A 13672-nucleotide genomic window follows, 5' to 3' on the forward strand; every position below is an offset into this window, starting at 1 on the left:
ATTCTCAGGGAGCACACTTAGCCCACATTTCCTTTGATGGGAAAGTAAGGTACCTGGATAACAGATAGGTACACTGATTGACAGCCGCTCCCAAAGTCTTTTTGCTACCCTCTTACCAATATTTCTCTTGATCCGGCCCTGCTGCTTGTATTGCAACCTCTGCTCAGAATGGATGCTACTTCAGCTTACAGCAAAAATTAGTAAAGGAAATTATTCAAAACATAAACTATACTTGTGTTCACTCACCTTTCCAATGACTATTGCCCCATAGCCCTCACATCTGTGGTGATGAAATGTTTTGAGAAGCTGGTCAAAACATTCATCACCTCCTCTCTGCCCCCCACCCTGGACCCCCTACAGTTTGCATACCGCCCAGACAGATCCACAGACGACGCCATAACCTTCCTGCTGCACAAGACACTTTCCCACGTATACACTAGGATGGGGAACTATGTGAGAGTGCTGTTTGTGGACTACAGCTCAGCATTCAACACCATAGTCCCCTCCAGGCTGGTAACTAAGCTGTGTGATCTTGGACTGAACTCCTCCCTGTGCAGGTGGATCCACAGCTTCCTTACTGGCAGACAACAGGTGGTACGTGTGGGCCCCCATAGCTCCTCCCCCCTCACCCTCAACACTGGATCCCCCCAAGGCTGTGTGCTGAGTCCCCTGCTGTACTCCCTGTGTGTCCACGTCAGACAGCAACACCATTATAAAGTTTGCTGATGAGACAGCCATTGTGGGATTAATCCACAACAAGGAGGAGGCTACAGGAAGGAGGTCACCCACCTGGAGAGCTGGTGCCTGGAAAATAACCTCCTGCTGAACGTCAGCAAAACTAAGGAGCTGATTGTGGACTACAGGAGGAAGCAGTAGAAGGACATCCGTCCACTCTGCATTGGCGGGTCTGAGGTGGAGAAGGTGGACAGTTTTAAATACCTCGGTGTGACCATCACACGGGACCTGTCCTGGTCACTGCACATTAACAGGACTGTTAAGAAGACCAGGCAGCGTCTCTTCCACCTTCAGAGACTTCAGGCTCCCCCTCAAGGTGCTCAGGAACTTTTACACCTGCACCACTGAGAGCATCTTGAGTGGGAGCATCACCACATGGATGGGCAGCTGCACAAAGCAGGACCTCTCGGCCCTTAGGAGGGTAGTCCGCTCAGCTGAGCGGACAATCAGAACAACTTTACCCGACCTGCAGGACATTTACATCAAATGATGCAGGTCAAGAGCTGAGAAGATCTTCAGGTAGCCCCATCACCCCGGACACTCACTCCTCTCCCTGTTGCCATCAGGCCGTCGGTTCTGCTGCCTGAGAACCAACACTGAGAGGATGAGGAAAAGCTTCTTCCCCCAGGCCATCCGTCTGCTCAACAGTGAGCGTTAATCTGGACAATTAGCTACTCCCACCTGCACTAGATGTAAATACTGTACATGTAAATACTGCACATTTTCACTTTTTTAATTTTATTTTATTATTTTTATAAGGTTTCTATTTTACAATATTTAATTTTACTTTTTCTATTTTACTTACCTATTTTTGGTAGCAGGGACAAAAAGAATTTCACTGCACATTGTACCGTGTATGATTGTGTGTGTGACAAATAAACCTGTCTTGTATCTCTTGTATCTTGTGTCTTTATTGATCATCCATGTTATCGTCTAATACTATTTAGCTTGGTGTTTACACATGTAACGCCGTGAAATATTTTCAGCGCGATGAAAGTCACTTTAACATTCGATGGTGTGGTCAGTTATAATGGGATAATGGCTGTAGCCTAAACTTGCCAAAGGAGGAGCAGTGTAGGTTTTCAATTGTCACTCCAGTGCTTGAACAAACAGCGCTAAGTGTTACATCTCTGCAGCTATTGATGTCAGCACCGCAGTACACAGCACTATGGCAGCCGAAATGTAGATCAATCCATGTATAACGTTGTCTTACTATTGCTCCAGCGTCATGCCCCGCCCCCTTTGTTGTGTCCTCCTGTCTCGTCAGATTGAAGGAGGAGGACAGGGAGGACGGGTCACACTAGCACCTCAAATCTTATACTGGATTTACCTGACTCCACCTGTCGCGAGAGCTGAGTCATTTAGTGTCCGTGTTGGTAGAGAATGATAACAATACGCTCTGACACAGGACGACACGAGACACAAGCAGAGGACCGAGACCTAGCTGCTATTTAAAACGAGTGTTGCATGAAATTACCACCCCGGCTCTCATGGCCTCCTTTATGTTCTGAATGATTTTTTTTTTTTTTTACTTTGACCGCGTACAAAGTCGGAAACAGCGACCATAATTCCGGTCGATGGTTTTATCCGCAGTGCCTCAGCCAACCAGCCAGCCGAGGAGCAGAATGTCAAGGCAGCAGCACCGGGCGCTGTTTAAAGTCACCGACAGCGTGGTGGAGGTTAAGAGCAAAGTGAGTAGCAGGTCATTCGCGCCATGTTTCACCGTTAATTTTGATGATAAAGACACTATAGAGGGTCTGGTTTTGTGCTACATCTCTGACACCAACGACATAACAATCAGCTATTGTTCAGATAGGATATATGATTTCAGTCTCCTTGGTTCTCTAATAAACAACCTGTTTTACGGGTTAACGCCAATAACACGTTCTGCAACAATTAAAAGCGGTTGGAGCAGAAGTGACAGACGGTCTGAATGCCCCCGTAAGCAGACAGCCAGAGCCGAACGTGCTGTGGCCCTATTCATCCTGCATTTATCCCTCTGTGTCATAACACCCATACTACGATTTACCTTCCCTCTGCTCTTTCAGTGTCTCTTCGTTCATCACTTCAGTATCATTCAGTTACTTCTCAGCTAAGCTGTGCTGCTGTAATAGTGTAGTGTAGTAAGTGTAACTGTAAGTGTTGTATCAGTGTTGATTTGTTAGCAAACTTACAAAGGATCTTAAGCTTAGGCAGTATTTACCTTGTAACTACATCTAGCCTACACACTTTGTGTACTTGAGCCTCTATGTTTGAAGTAATGGTGGTTATTTTAGGCTATTTGTAGGAGGAGACAGGCGTTTACAGCAGTCAGGTCAAGTCAAGTCAACTTTATTGTCTTTATTTAATATGCTATACATGCACGACATACAGCACAGATGAAATTTCAGTCCTCTCGGACCCAAACAGGCAATATAATAAAAATAAACATTCTCAGGTAAAAACAAATAATAGGTAGGTAGTAGGAAAAAAAGACATAAAATAAACAGTCAACGGCAATAGTGATAATAGTAGATAGTAGTAAGATGAATAAAATATAAAATACCCAGGCAAGGTTAATTATAGTTGAGTGTGAATATTGTGTGTGTGTGTGTGTTGTGTGCGTGTGTGTGGGCAGCTAACTTAATAAGGATTATAAGGTCGGCTACATTCACGACATTCCAAACATCCAGCTGTTCGAATATGATACATAACGACGTTGACATCAAGGGGTTTCATTTTCAATTAAAGTCAAGTTAATTTACACTTTAATCCCAGTACACAAAATATATTATTCAGACAGTATTGGGGATCCTTATTTTAATCTACTTTCATTTGGTAATTCATTGTATTTGCTTGATTCAGAATCAGAATTCCTTTATTTATCCCCAAATTCTTTTTTGTACAGACATTGCACTTGCGGTTTTTCCGACCAAGAAAGAAAGTGAAAGATATAAAAATAGGGTAAACAACAAGATAAGTATAAATTTAAAAAAATACATGTATTTACATGTGTAACAATGTACAATGTGTATATACATTGTATATAATCAGTGTGTAAATAGTGTATATTGCTGTAGGAGTTTCCGAAAGTCTTAATTAGACGCAGCAAGCGTCCATTGTGTCCATATGTCCTGTAAAATGAAGACTGAGATTCACGCATGCAGGCATACTTTTCACACTTTAAGGACATTTCCACTGCTGTTCCTAAGCGAGAACAGATTGCAGAATTACACTTTTTCAGTGCTGCAGTTTAATTTGCTGTAGTTTGCAGTAGTTGCCTGTTGCATTCCAGAGCAAGGCTGTGCTGAAGCAGTTGTAGTAGATGATTTCTCTGTTGTTGACGTTTGCTCTTTGTATTATTTTTATCAGCCAAATAGTATGTGAAAGGCATGTCACATACTGAGACTGGGAGTGCCTTCTGACCTGTTTGTTCCCTTCCAAAAGGATCACAGTCAATTTGTCATACAACTGTTGCACTGTTCTAAGTCAGTGTTATGTCAGCTTTCAGAAGCCATGCAAATGACATTGATTGTAGAAATATAATTTAACATGGGCCTCGCACATTGGCTTGGTAGTGCGCCCTTGAAAATGTTCACACTTCACATGCCAAACTGACTAACATGCTTACTAGCATACTTACCTGGCAGGGGAGATACCATGATCAAGAAGGTGGTTCACCCAGGGCGAGGCTCAGCCATTGCACTCCGGTTGTGCTGACCCCTGCGAATTCCCCAAATGTGGGAATCTCGACTGCATAATTTCTGGTAGTGGGGGACTGCGTTCGCGCTCTCCCCTGATAGGGGGCAGTCGTGGATCAGCGGTTAGGGTGTCGGACCCGTAACCGGTGGATCGCTGGTTCGATTCCCCGTCCCGGTGTCCATGGCTGAGGTACCCTTGAGCAAGGTACCTAACCCCCACTGCTCCCCGGGCGCTGCACGCGGTCGCCCACTGCCCCGGGTTTGCTGTGTGTGTGTGCACGTCACTTGGGTGGGTTAAATGCAGAGAACAAATTTCGTTGGAGTGAGTTCCCTCCAATGACAAGATATGTCACTTTACTTTACTTTATGCATGAAACTTGAAAGGCATATGTAACACCTCCAGACCTACAATAGTGTCTCTTGGGTTGGTGTCAGTCATTTTGAATTTATTTTAATTTTTTTCAGTTTTTTGGGTCATCATAATTCACACAAGAAACTGGGACTGTTGTGGAGGGCTTCACAAATAGGCTGGCCCCAGTTCTCCTCAATATGAATTATATCTCTTTATAAAAAGTAGAAAATGGTATGGTTTCTTAAGAAGAAGAAGAAGAATCAGCTTTATTGACAGTATATATATTTTCACAAACACACACTGAATTGGTTTTTTGCCTTAGTTGAACACACATGCAACACCCGACAAATTACATGCAGTGAAACACACACAGGAGCAGCGGGCAGCATCAAGTGGCCGGGGGACAAATTGGGGGTTGAGTGCCTTGCTTAATGGGGCAGTCGTGGATCAGCGGTTAGGGTGTCGGACCCGTAACCGGTGGATCGCTGGTTCGATTCCCCGTCCCGGTGTCCATGGCTGAGATACCCTTGAGCAAGGTACCTAACCCCCACTGCTCCCCGGGCGCTGCACGCGGTCGCCCACTGCCCCGGGTTTGCTGTGTGTGTGTGCACGTCACTTGGGTGGGTTAAACACAATTTAATCAACATCCACAAAAACAAATCTGAAAATGTGCATGTTTTTGAAGTATTTCAAAAGACCAACATTAACTTAACAAAAAAGTAATGAGTACTAATAGCTACTGCTATTTTGTTTATGGTGTAATTACCTTATCTGCTGTTTTTCAGACCTTTTTTCTTGTTCAGTGAGAGTAATCTAGACTTTTAATGGGCTTGAACAAGTCCGCTGAAATCAGGTTGAATGTTTGAGGTGGTTATGCAAAGCCTGGAAAACTCACCATGCAGTGCTTGCAGAGGTGATCAGCTAATGATGTGGCTTCATTCAGTGTTGGCATGTGGATGAGGATGTTCCCCTCCAACTGAAGAAGAAGAAGAAGAATCAGCTTTATTGACAGTATATGTATTTTTACACACACTGAATTCGTCTTCTGCATTTTAGTTGAACACATACATGCAACACCCGGCAAATTACATGCAGTGAAACACACACAGGAGCAGTGGGCAGCATCAAGCGCCCAGGGAGCATATTGGGGGGGTTACGTGCCTTGCTCAAGGGCATATCAGCCGGCTAATGAAGGGGGGGGGGGCATTTTTTCTCATTAATCACTCCACCACACTCATTAATCACTCCACCAACACCCAAATTTTTCCTGCCCCGTCCGGTGGGGGAATCGAACCGGTGACCCTCCGATCACAAGCCGCTTCTCCAACCTATAGGCCATGGCTGCCCCCAACTGGCTTGAAAGAAACTGCAACTTTCTTATGAAAGCCCTCACCAGACTAGGGCTGGGCGATATTAGAAAAAATGATCATACGATTTTTTTTGTTCAAAATGTTCGATAACGATATATAAAACGATATACATGAAATCACTATTTTTTCATTCTTTTTTAATTGGATTGCTGTCTGCGAGAAGTGCTTGCGGCCTGGGAGTCGATAACGAGGGTCGATCACTTTCATTAGATTTTTAAACCCGGCTGTTTCGACAGTGCAAATTGGCTGCATGCCTTTTGCGATGAATTGTGTGATGGCATGTGTGATGTCTTTGTGTCGTTTCGATGTTTTTTCATACACCATGGCGCTGGAAAGAGCGGACTGTATGGTTTGTTGATCAGCCTTCCTCTTATTGCTGGTCGAGGGGGCTTTACCAACCTGGCCGCACTCTGTGTGCTCTAATGGGTGATATTGTTTTAAATGCTGAAATAAGTTGCTGGTGTTTCCTGTTTTAGTAGGGACGTGACTTCTACACATTTTACACAGGACTTTGCTCTGTTGTTTATCCGATTTCAAATAGCCAAAGTACCTCCAGACAGCCGAGCCCTTCTGACCCTTCTTCTCAACGATTTCCTCCTGGGAAGAACTGAGGCTTAAATGCTGTGCAGAACTCTGCCCAGCCGTATTTTCGCTCATTTTTATATAGTCTTGCCTGGTTGGTTGGAGACACGCTGTAGTGGCTGCAACCACTACGCTATAGAATCTTTGCCGCAAACTTTGATGAGATGCTTCTGTTCTGTTAGCCACCACAGCGGGCCGTGTGTGTATGTTTGTACACACAATCTAATGTGAGTGACGTGGTGGCTCTCTTCAAAAACTGATGGGCTACGTGCGTCAATTTTTAGTTATGATTGGCTACTCGCTTGCCCGTGAAAACGTTGGAGATTTTTTTTGTGAAGGCGTGCGCTATCGAATGTTATCGAATGTGTCTTAATTTCTAATCGTATTAATTATAAATCGCGCTTAAAATCGAAATCGAAAAAAAAATCGCCCAAGCCTACACCAGACTGTATATTTCACGTGCAAAGAGGCCCTTGCCTTGCAGTTTGGTATTTAGTTCATTCAACAGCAACATTTATCCAGTTTGCATCCGAGAGCTCTGGGATGTCCTTGCTTTTCCTCTGACAAACTCCTGAATCTCTCTTCTCAGGTTACGCACTTTGCCCAGGTTGAGCCATCTGGCAGTTGTGTGATAGCCCATGTCACCATGCTCCTCCAGACCTCCAGACAACAAACTGTCTGAGATTCAGTGCTCTTGCTCTGATGAAGTTCACCCTTTTTTTACAACATCATAGCGTGATTAATTTTAAACATTGATCTAGCAATGCAAAAATACAATTTTCTGATATCTGCTCTGGGTTCATTTCAGTTACTTTATTTTGTTTTTCCCTGTCAGATTTAAGAACCATCAGTTGTAACACCTGCCAGTTTGTCCCATTTCAATCCCAGCTTGCCCAAGCATGCATTTATCTCAATGAACGAATCACTCTGCCTCATTGCCCCCTTCATGGACTGCATTGCTGCCAGCTCCTGTATAATCTATCCCCAGTTATTCCAGATGAGTAACTGGCCTGTGTCACAGACATCACAGCTCTCCTCCAGAGCCAAGGAGAAAGAATCAAAATTGCTTGCTGTGTTTTGCTGATGAAACTACAGATTTTCCCATGTCTTCAATCCGTGTTGTTATGGTTTGCCTGGGGACAGCGCCACATTCACAAAGGCTTCCTGTATATGAGGGAATATTTTCACTGTATATTCCACCAAACATTCTTTGATAAAGTTTCCAACAGAGAATTGTTTACAATTTCTTGTGTTTTTGTCAAATATTACAAAGCTTTTGCAACTTGAGACGCCCGTGCCCACTCAGCATCAGTTAAGTTCTTGTATTTCTCTGCATGTTTAGTCTTGTAATGATTCAGATTGTAACCCTGAAACTGATTCAGATTGTAACCCTTAAAGAGCAACTAAATCCCAAAACCACTTTTTTGGAAAATCAATTTCAATAGATATTTAATACTGTTACTGACCAATTCAGGTCCAAACTTGACATTTTAGCGCAAAGTATTTGAATTTTACATTTTGTGTTATAAATATGCATAGCAACTGCCCTCTACAGGTTGAAACCCAGTTACTGCAATTGAATTTTTGAGTTACTAATCTGGAGGCATGTGGCCCTGACATGTGCAGGCGTGCCAGGGCTCAATAGATGTTAGATAGAGATAGATAGATAGATAGATAGATAGATAGATAGATAGATAGATAGATACTTTATTGATCCAGAGGGAAATTCAAGCATCCAGTAGCCCATTACAGCAGTGTAAGTTAGTCAAAAGTAAGCAAACAAACAACCAAACAAGGCCTAACTGTTAGAGGGCAAAATAGACTAAACATACAAAATATGCTACAAAAGAGAATAAAAATCCACAGTGTAAACATATGTAAACGGATTGCTACTCAGAAATGAGTTATAAACTGCAGGTTAATTGTGCAAAAAAACATATAAGATAAGGTGTGTAGGAGCCAAATGCAATGTTATGGGGAAGCATGGTGACTCTGTATTTGTTGTGGTTACCACAGGGGCGCTGTGGTCGTTCAGGCCATAAAAGGGTATATATGTAATGAGAAATCGGGAGCCATCAGGTGTTGTGTGACACCTGGAAGGGCAAACATTTTTTTGACCGCTAGGACATCGCTAGGGCACATGTGTTGTTGTTGGAGGATGAGTGGACACATTTTTGTTGCACCAAGAATAAACCTCGTATGATGGAGCAGTCAATGGAGACGTGTGGACTCAATCCTGATCAAGAAAGAAAATCTGGACAATTTAGCGTGTCAGAAAGGTCACTCCGGGGTCAAACCCCTCAGTAGCTTGTAGTATACTAAGCTCCTATAAGGTGCATAGTGGAATAAATGTCCAATAAATAAATGTGATTTTTTACACCTGATGTGACTCAGGCACTGACTGTCGCTTGGATCGTGACCCCTGAACACCCAGATGTGTTGTAGAGTCTAATGGCCAGGGGAACAAACGAGTTGCTGAGTCTGTTTGTGGAGCAGGTCAGAGACGGCAGCCTGGTGCGGAACTGATCAGAGTCCTGTGCAGGGGATGGGAGGCGTTGTCCAGTATGGACAGGATCTTATCCAGGGTTTGTTTTTCTGTTACTGACACCACAGAGTCCAGCTCTGTGCCCACCACAGATCCTGTCCTCTGCACCAGTCTTGTCCAGACGTGTTGAGTCCCTCTTCCAGCACACCACAGCATAGAAGCTGTCCAGATGTGGATAAGAACTAAAAGAGGTTTCTAAAGGTGGCAGTATATTGGCTATCGTGGAGAAATATTGATTGATTTTTCTCTAATGTTAGTGATTTTATTGGTGAAGAAACTCATAACGTCTTCACTACTAAGAGTTGCAGGAATGCAAGGCTCAACAGAGCTGTGAGTCTTTGTCAGCCTGGCTACAGCATTAAAGAGAAAAAGAAAGGAAAAGGAAAAGATGAACGTTATTGATCCCGCAGTGGGGAAATCCACTTGTTGTGGCAGCTCACAAGGACAGAAGAGGAGTGCAAAAAGCAAAGAGTGTGCGAAAACAGTTACAAAAGAATGGAGGTAGAATAAATTAACAATTTACACGGTAAGTAAAAACAGTACACTATAAAGCTATATACGTATAAGTCCTCATAAGGGAAGAAAAAGGACTAGACCACAGAATTATACAGTCTAACAGCAGCGGGAATGAAAGACCTGCGGTAGCGCTCCTTCCTACACTGAGGGTGTAGCAGTCGGCCGCTGAAAAGAGCAAAAAGCAAAAAACAAAACTAATAAAAGTGGTGTCCCTGTGTGCACATTTGCTACAGGAATCAACCACAGTAAACAAAACACATAAAACACACCAAAAAACAGTAGAAAAACTAAGAAGAAGAGAAGAGGGGGCAGAGCTGCCACAACTTGCTGCTGCTCCTCCAGCACCATCTTGAAAGTATAAGATGAAAAAAATGTGGGTTGTTCTTGTTTTGCTCTATTAATGAAGGGCCTTTTTATATGTCAGTAGACTATCTTTCCAGGCCCTCTGAGATTCAACTGATTTGGAGGAGTACCACTTCCTCTCCATCTGTCTTGATACTTGCTTCAGTGTTTGGATATTTGAATCATACCACAGAGCTAGCCTCCTATGATTTATAACCTTCTTTTTCAGTGGGGCAACAATCTCTAAAAGTGTTTGCAATGTGGCTGCAGTGTTGTTGACAAAGCAAACAATTTATGCAGGAGTAATATTTAAATCGGTATGTTCTATTGTACTGTTATGGACTAAAACTAATCAACAAACACAAGCAACTATATTACAGCAAATCAAAAGCACACAGGTGATATGTGGATGTGTGTGAGTGGGTATGCGTGTATGTGTGTGTGTGTGAGAGAGAGAGAGTGTGTGTGTCAGGGAGGGGGAGAGGTAAAGATGGCGGACAAGGTCACGTGAGTGATGTGTCTCACCAGGTTCAATATGGTGGCTATACTGTGAGGGTTTTAACCAAGAGAGTGGGGAACAACATGATCTAACACATATCCGACAACGAGATGGTCAGATGGTCGTGGATGTCCGAAGTGTGCATAAGAAGGTTAGTAAGAAGGGAAGAGAAGAAGAAGAGGAAGCAGATAAAGCAAGAGGATCCTAACTATCACTGAGGCATTATAAACTGGCTTATTTTACCACAGGGTAACTAGACAGGCAGACTATTTTTGGGTGAGCAAAGGCAAAGGGAAGAAAAACAACGTGAATTAGAAGTCAGTGCAACAACCTCCTTAAAGCTCTCAAACAAACATGAAGGGATCTAAATAACCTAATTGTTGAAAAGATTGAGTCCAATTTAAGGTTCATTAATGATCAAAATTATAAAAATGGTAGCAGAGCGGACTGTTAGCATTAAGACTTAGGAAACAGTAATTATTCAAGAGAGTTAAAAAAATAAAGGTCAATAACTCAACACTCACAAACCTAATGAAATTTCACAGTCTTTTGCTGACTTTTATAAAACTCTGTATAGACATACAGATACTTACACAGATGACCAAGATGTGGCACATTTTTTGCGAGATATCAGATTAATAGAACTATCTGAGCCTATGGCAAGGGAGCTGGACGAACCAATCATTAATTAATTCATTCATTCATTTTCTATACTGCTTATGCGCCATGGTTGTGGGGGGGCTGACTAAGGGCGAGAGAGTCCAGGGTGTACGGGGTACACCCTGGACTGGTTGCCAGTCAGTCGCAGGGCTGACACACAAAGACAGACAACCACATACTCACACATTTGCAACTAGGAGCAATGTAGAGTAGCCAGTTAATGTAATGTGCATGTTTTTGGTATTGTGGGAGGAAGCCGGAGTACCCGGAGAAAACCCACGCAGGCACAGGGAGAACATGCAAACTCCACATAGAAGTACCCGAGTTTTCATCAGGCCCATTTCATTGCTGAATACAGATCTACACATTTAAAATTATTACAGAAATTATATATCCTGACCAGACTTGGTTTATTAATGGAAGATACTACTATGTAGACGATATCTGAAGATTATTAAACTTAATGACCCATCCAAAAGTTAAGCATGAGGAGACAAAGACGCTATGAAAGCATTTGACTGCATTTCCTGGCAGTAGTTATTCCAAACACTGAAACAATTCCAATTTGGCACCAATTTCATTAAGTGGATACAAAAGTTATATTCTAATCCACAATCTGCAGTTAAAGTGAATGGATTCCTTCAGACCGCTTTGCACTAGAACATGGCTGTAGACAATCACCCTTGTCCCTATCACCGCTATTGTTTGATATCAACACTGAACGACTAGCACAGCTCATAAGGGATGACAATAACATAAAGGAGTTAACAATAAGTGGAGAACATCATAAAATATCAACGTATGCAGATGAGATACTTCTGTATTTAGCCAAACCTGCAACAACAACAACAACAATCCCACACTTAAAAGGTCTGATCTCGACATAAGGATATTTCTCACACTATAAAGTTAGATATCTTGGCATTTATATCCCAGCATTATTTGAAAACTTATATGATGCAAACTGCAACTGCATAATTCTAAATATTAGTCAGGCCCTCGACTGATGGTCTGTACTGCCCCGTCTTTATTATTTATAGAGTACTTACGCATGTATACGTTATACGTTTCTCGTGAACTTGGCTGTGCGTCCTAGCACTGACTTTTCGTGCATGTGCAGTGCAGTGCAGTGTGCAGTTACTTACTGTGATAACAATGATACAATGATACAATGATAGAGACAACTTTAATGACTTAATGAGTGCAACTCATTTGAGTTTTTTTCTTAATGTGCTTGTGTTTTGCCTGTTTGCATGTTTGCTCTTAGTAAGTTGCAATGGACAGAGCTTTCTCAGATACCTCAGTTTCTCTCTTTCCTCTCTGTCAGATAGTCACAGACTGTCCTGGTTCTTTATTAGAAATATTACTGGCAAAGTATAATATACAAACACATGTTAATTTACAAAAACATTTTCAACCCTAATGGCAAGCTCAGACTTTTAAAAACTTTTTAAAATCTGAACAGATTTTCAACTGGAGCTGGAATAAATGCACGTAGAGAAACTTCAACACAATACAGGATATTTATTAAAATTATGGTGTCACAAGTCTCTGTGCACCACCTCACATGACATCACCTGATCTCTCATTCAAGCAGATGTAAACAAAAGGAGACTGACCTAAAATTGGAAACACCAGTTAATGCTTTTGTTTATTATTTTCTTCAGTTTGAAGCAGAATACCGTCGCTTTGCCTTGAAGAGGAACGGACCAGGTGCCTTCCAGGAATTTTACCACCTACTCCAAACTATCCATCATATCCCTGGTGTCGATGTGCTGTTGGAATATGCTGATGTCCATGGAGACCTCCTTCCAATCAACAATGATGACAACTTCCACAAAGCTGTCTCATCAGCCAGTCCTTTGCTCCGCATTATCATAACCAAGAAAGGTAAGACAAGTAAGCTGGTTTCAGAAACAGTCACAACCCAGCATCTCTTAATCACTAACTAGAACTCATAGAACAGTTTGGGATGAGTATAGGCTTTTCTTGGTGCCTAGCTGCTCTACATGTTTGCTTTCCTTACTTGCTTTCAAGAATGGTAATGAAGACCATGTAATATGGAAGAAATTCCAGCCCCTGAGTTGAATTGAGAGATTATTTTGTCAATTTATTTGTCTTATAGTAGTCAGCAAGATATAGAGAACCAGAACCATTAGAAGACTTGTAACAACAGAAGATTAACTTTTAGACTAACTGTTTTTTTCAGACATTTTATGGTGAGCTGAGGTAACTGAGCATGGCTTCACAGTGCATCCATCCATCCATCTATTTTCTATACCGCTTATCTGTCAGGGTCGCAGGGTTCACAGTGCAGATATAGGTTCGAATCTCAGTCTGTGCCCCTCTGTGTGCAGTTTGCATGTTCTCCGTGTGTCTGCGTGGGTTTTC

The 13672-nt window shown here is 42.4% G+C and overlaps 1 protein-coding gene and 1 non-coding gene across 2 annotated transcripts in view; both read left to right on the top strand.

Annotated features, from left to right (window-relative positions):
• The first annotated feature begins 1913 nt into the window (after positions 1 to 1913).
• pard6a (par-6 family cell polarity regulator alpha) overlaps positions 1914 to 13672 on the top strand; it is a 31397-nt gene continuing 19638 nt past the window's right edge. The window contains exons 1-2 of the mRNA XM_046394479.1: positions 1914 to 2426; positions 12949 to 13171. Of these exons, the coding sequence (XP_046250435.1) occupies positions 2313 to 2426; positions 12949 to 13171 (337 nt within the window). The 5' untranslated portion in view covers positions 1914 to 2312. The remainder of the gene's footprint in view (positions 2427 to 12948; positions 13172 to 13672) is intronic.
• LOC124062628 lies at positions 4350 to 4513 on the top strand. The gene has a single exon (XR_006843967.1). It is a non-coding gene; the product is annotated as a U1 spliceosomal RNA (small nuclear RNA).

Source organism: Scatophagus argus, chromosome 7 (assembly GCF_020382885.2).
Source record: "Scatophagus argus isolate fScaArg1 chromosome 7, fScaArg1.pri, whole genome shotgun sequence".
Lineage (NCBI taxonomy): Eukaryota > Metazoa > Chordata > Actinopteri > Scatophagidae > Scatophagus > Scatophagus argus.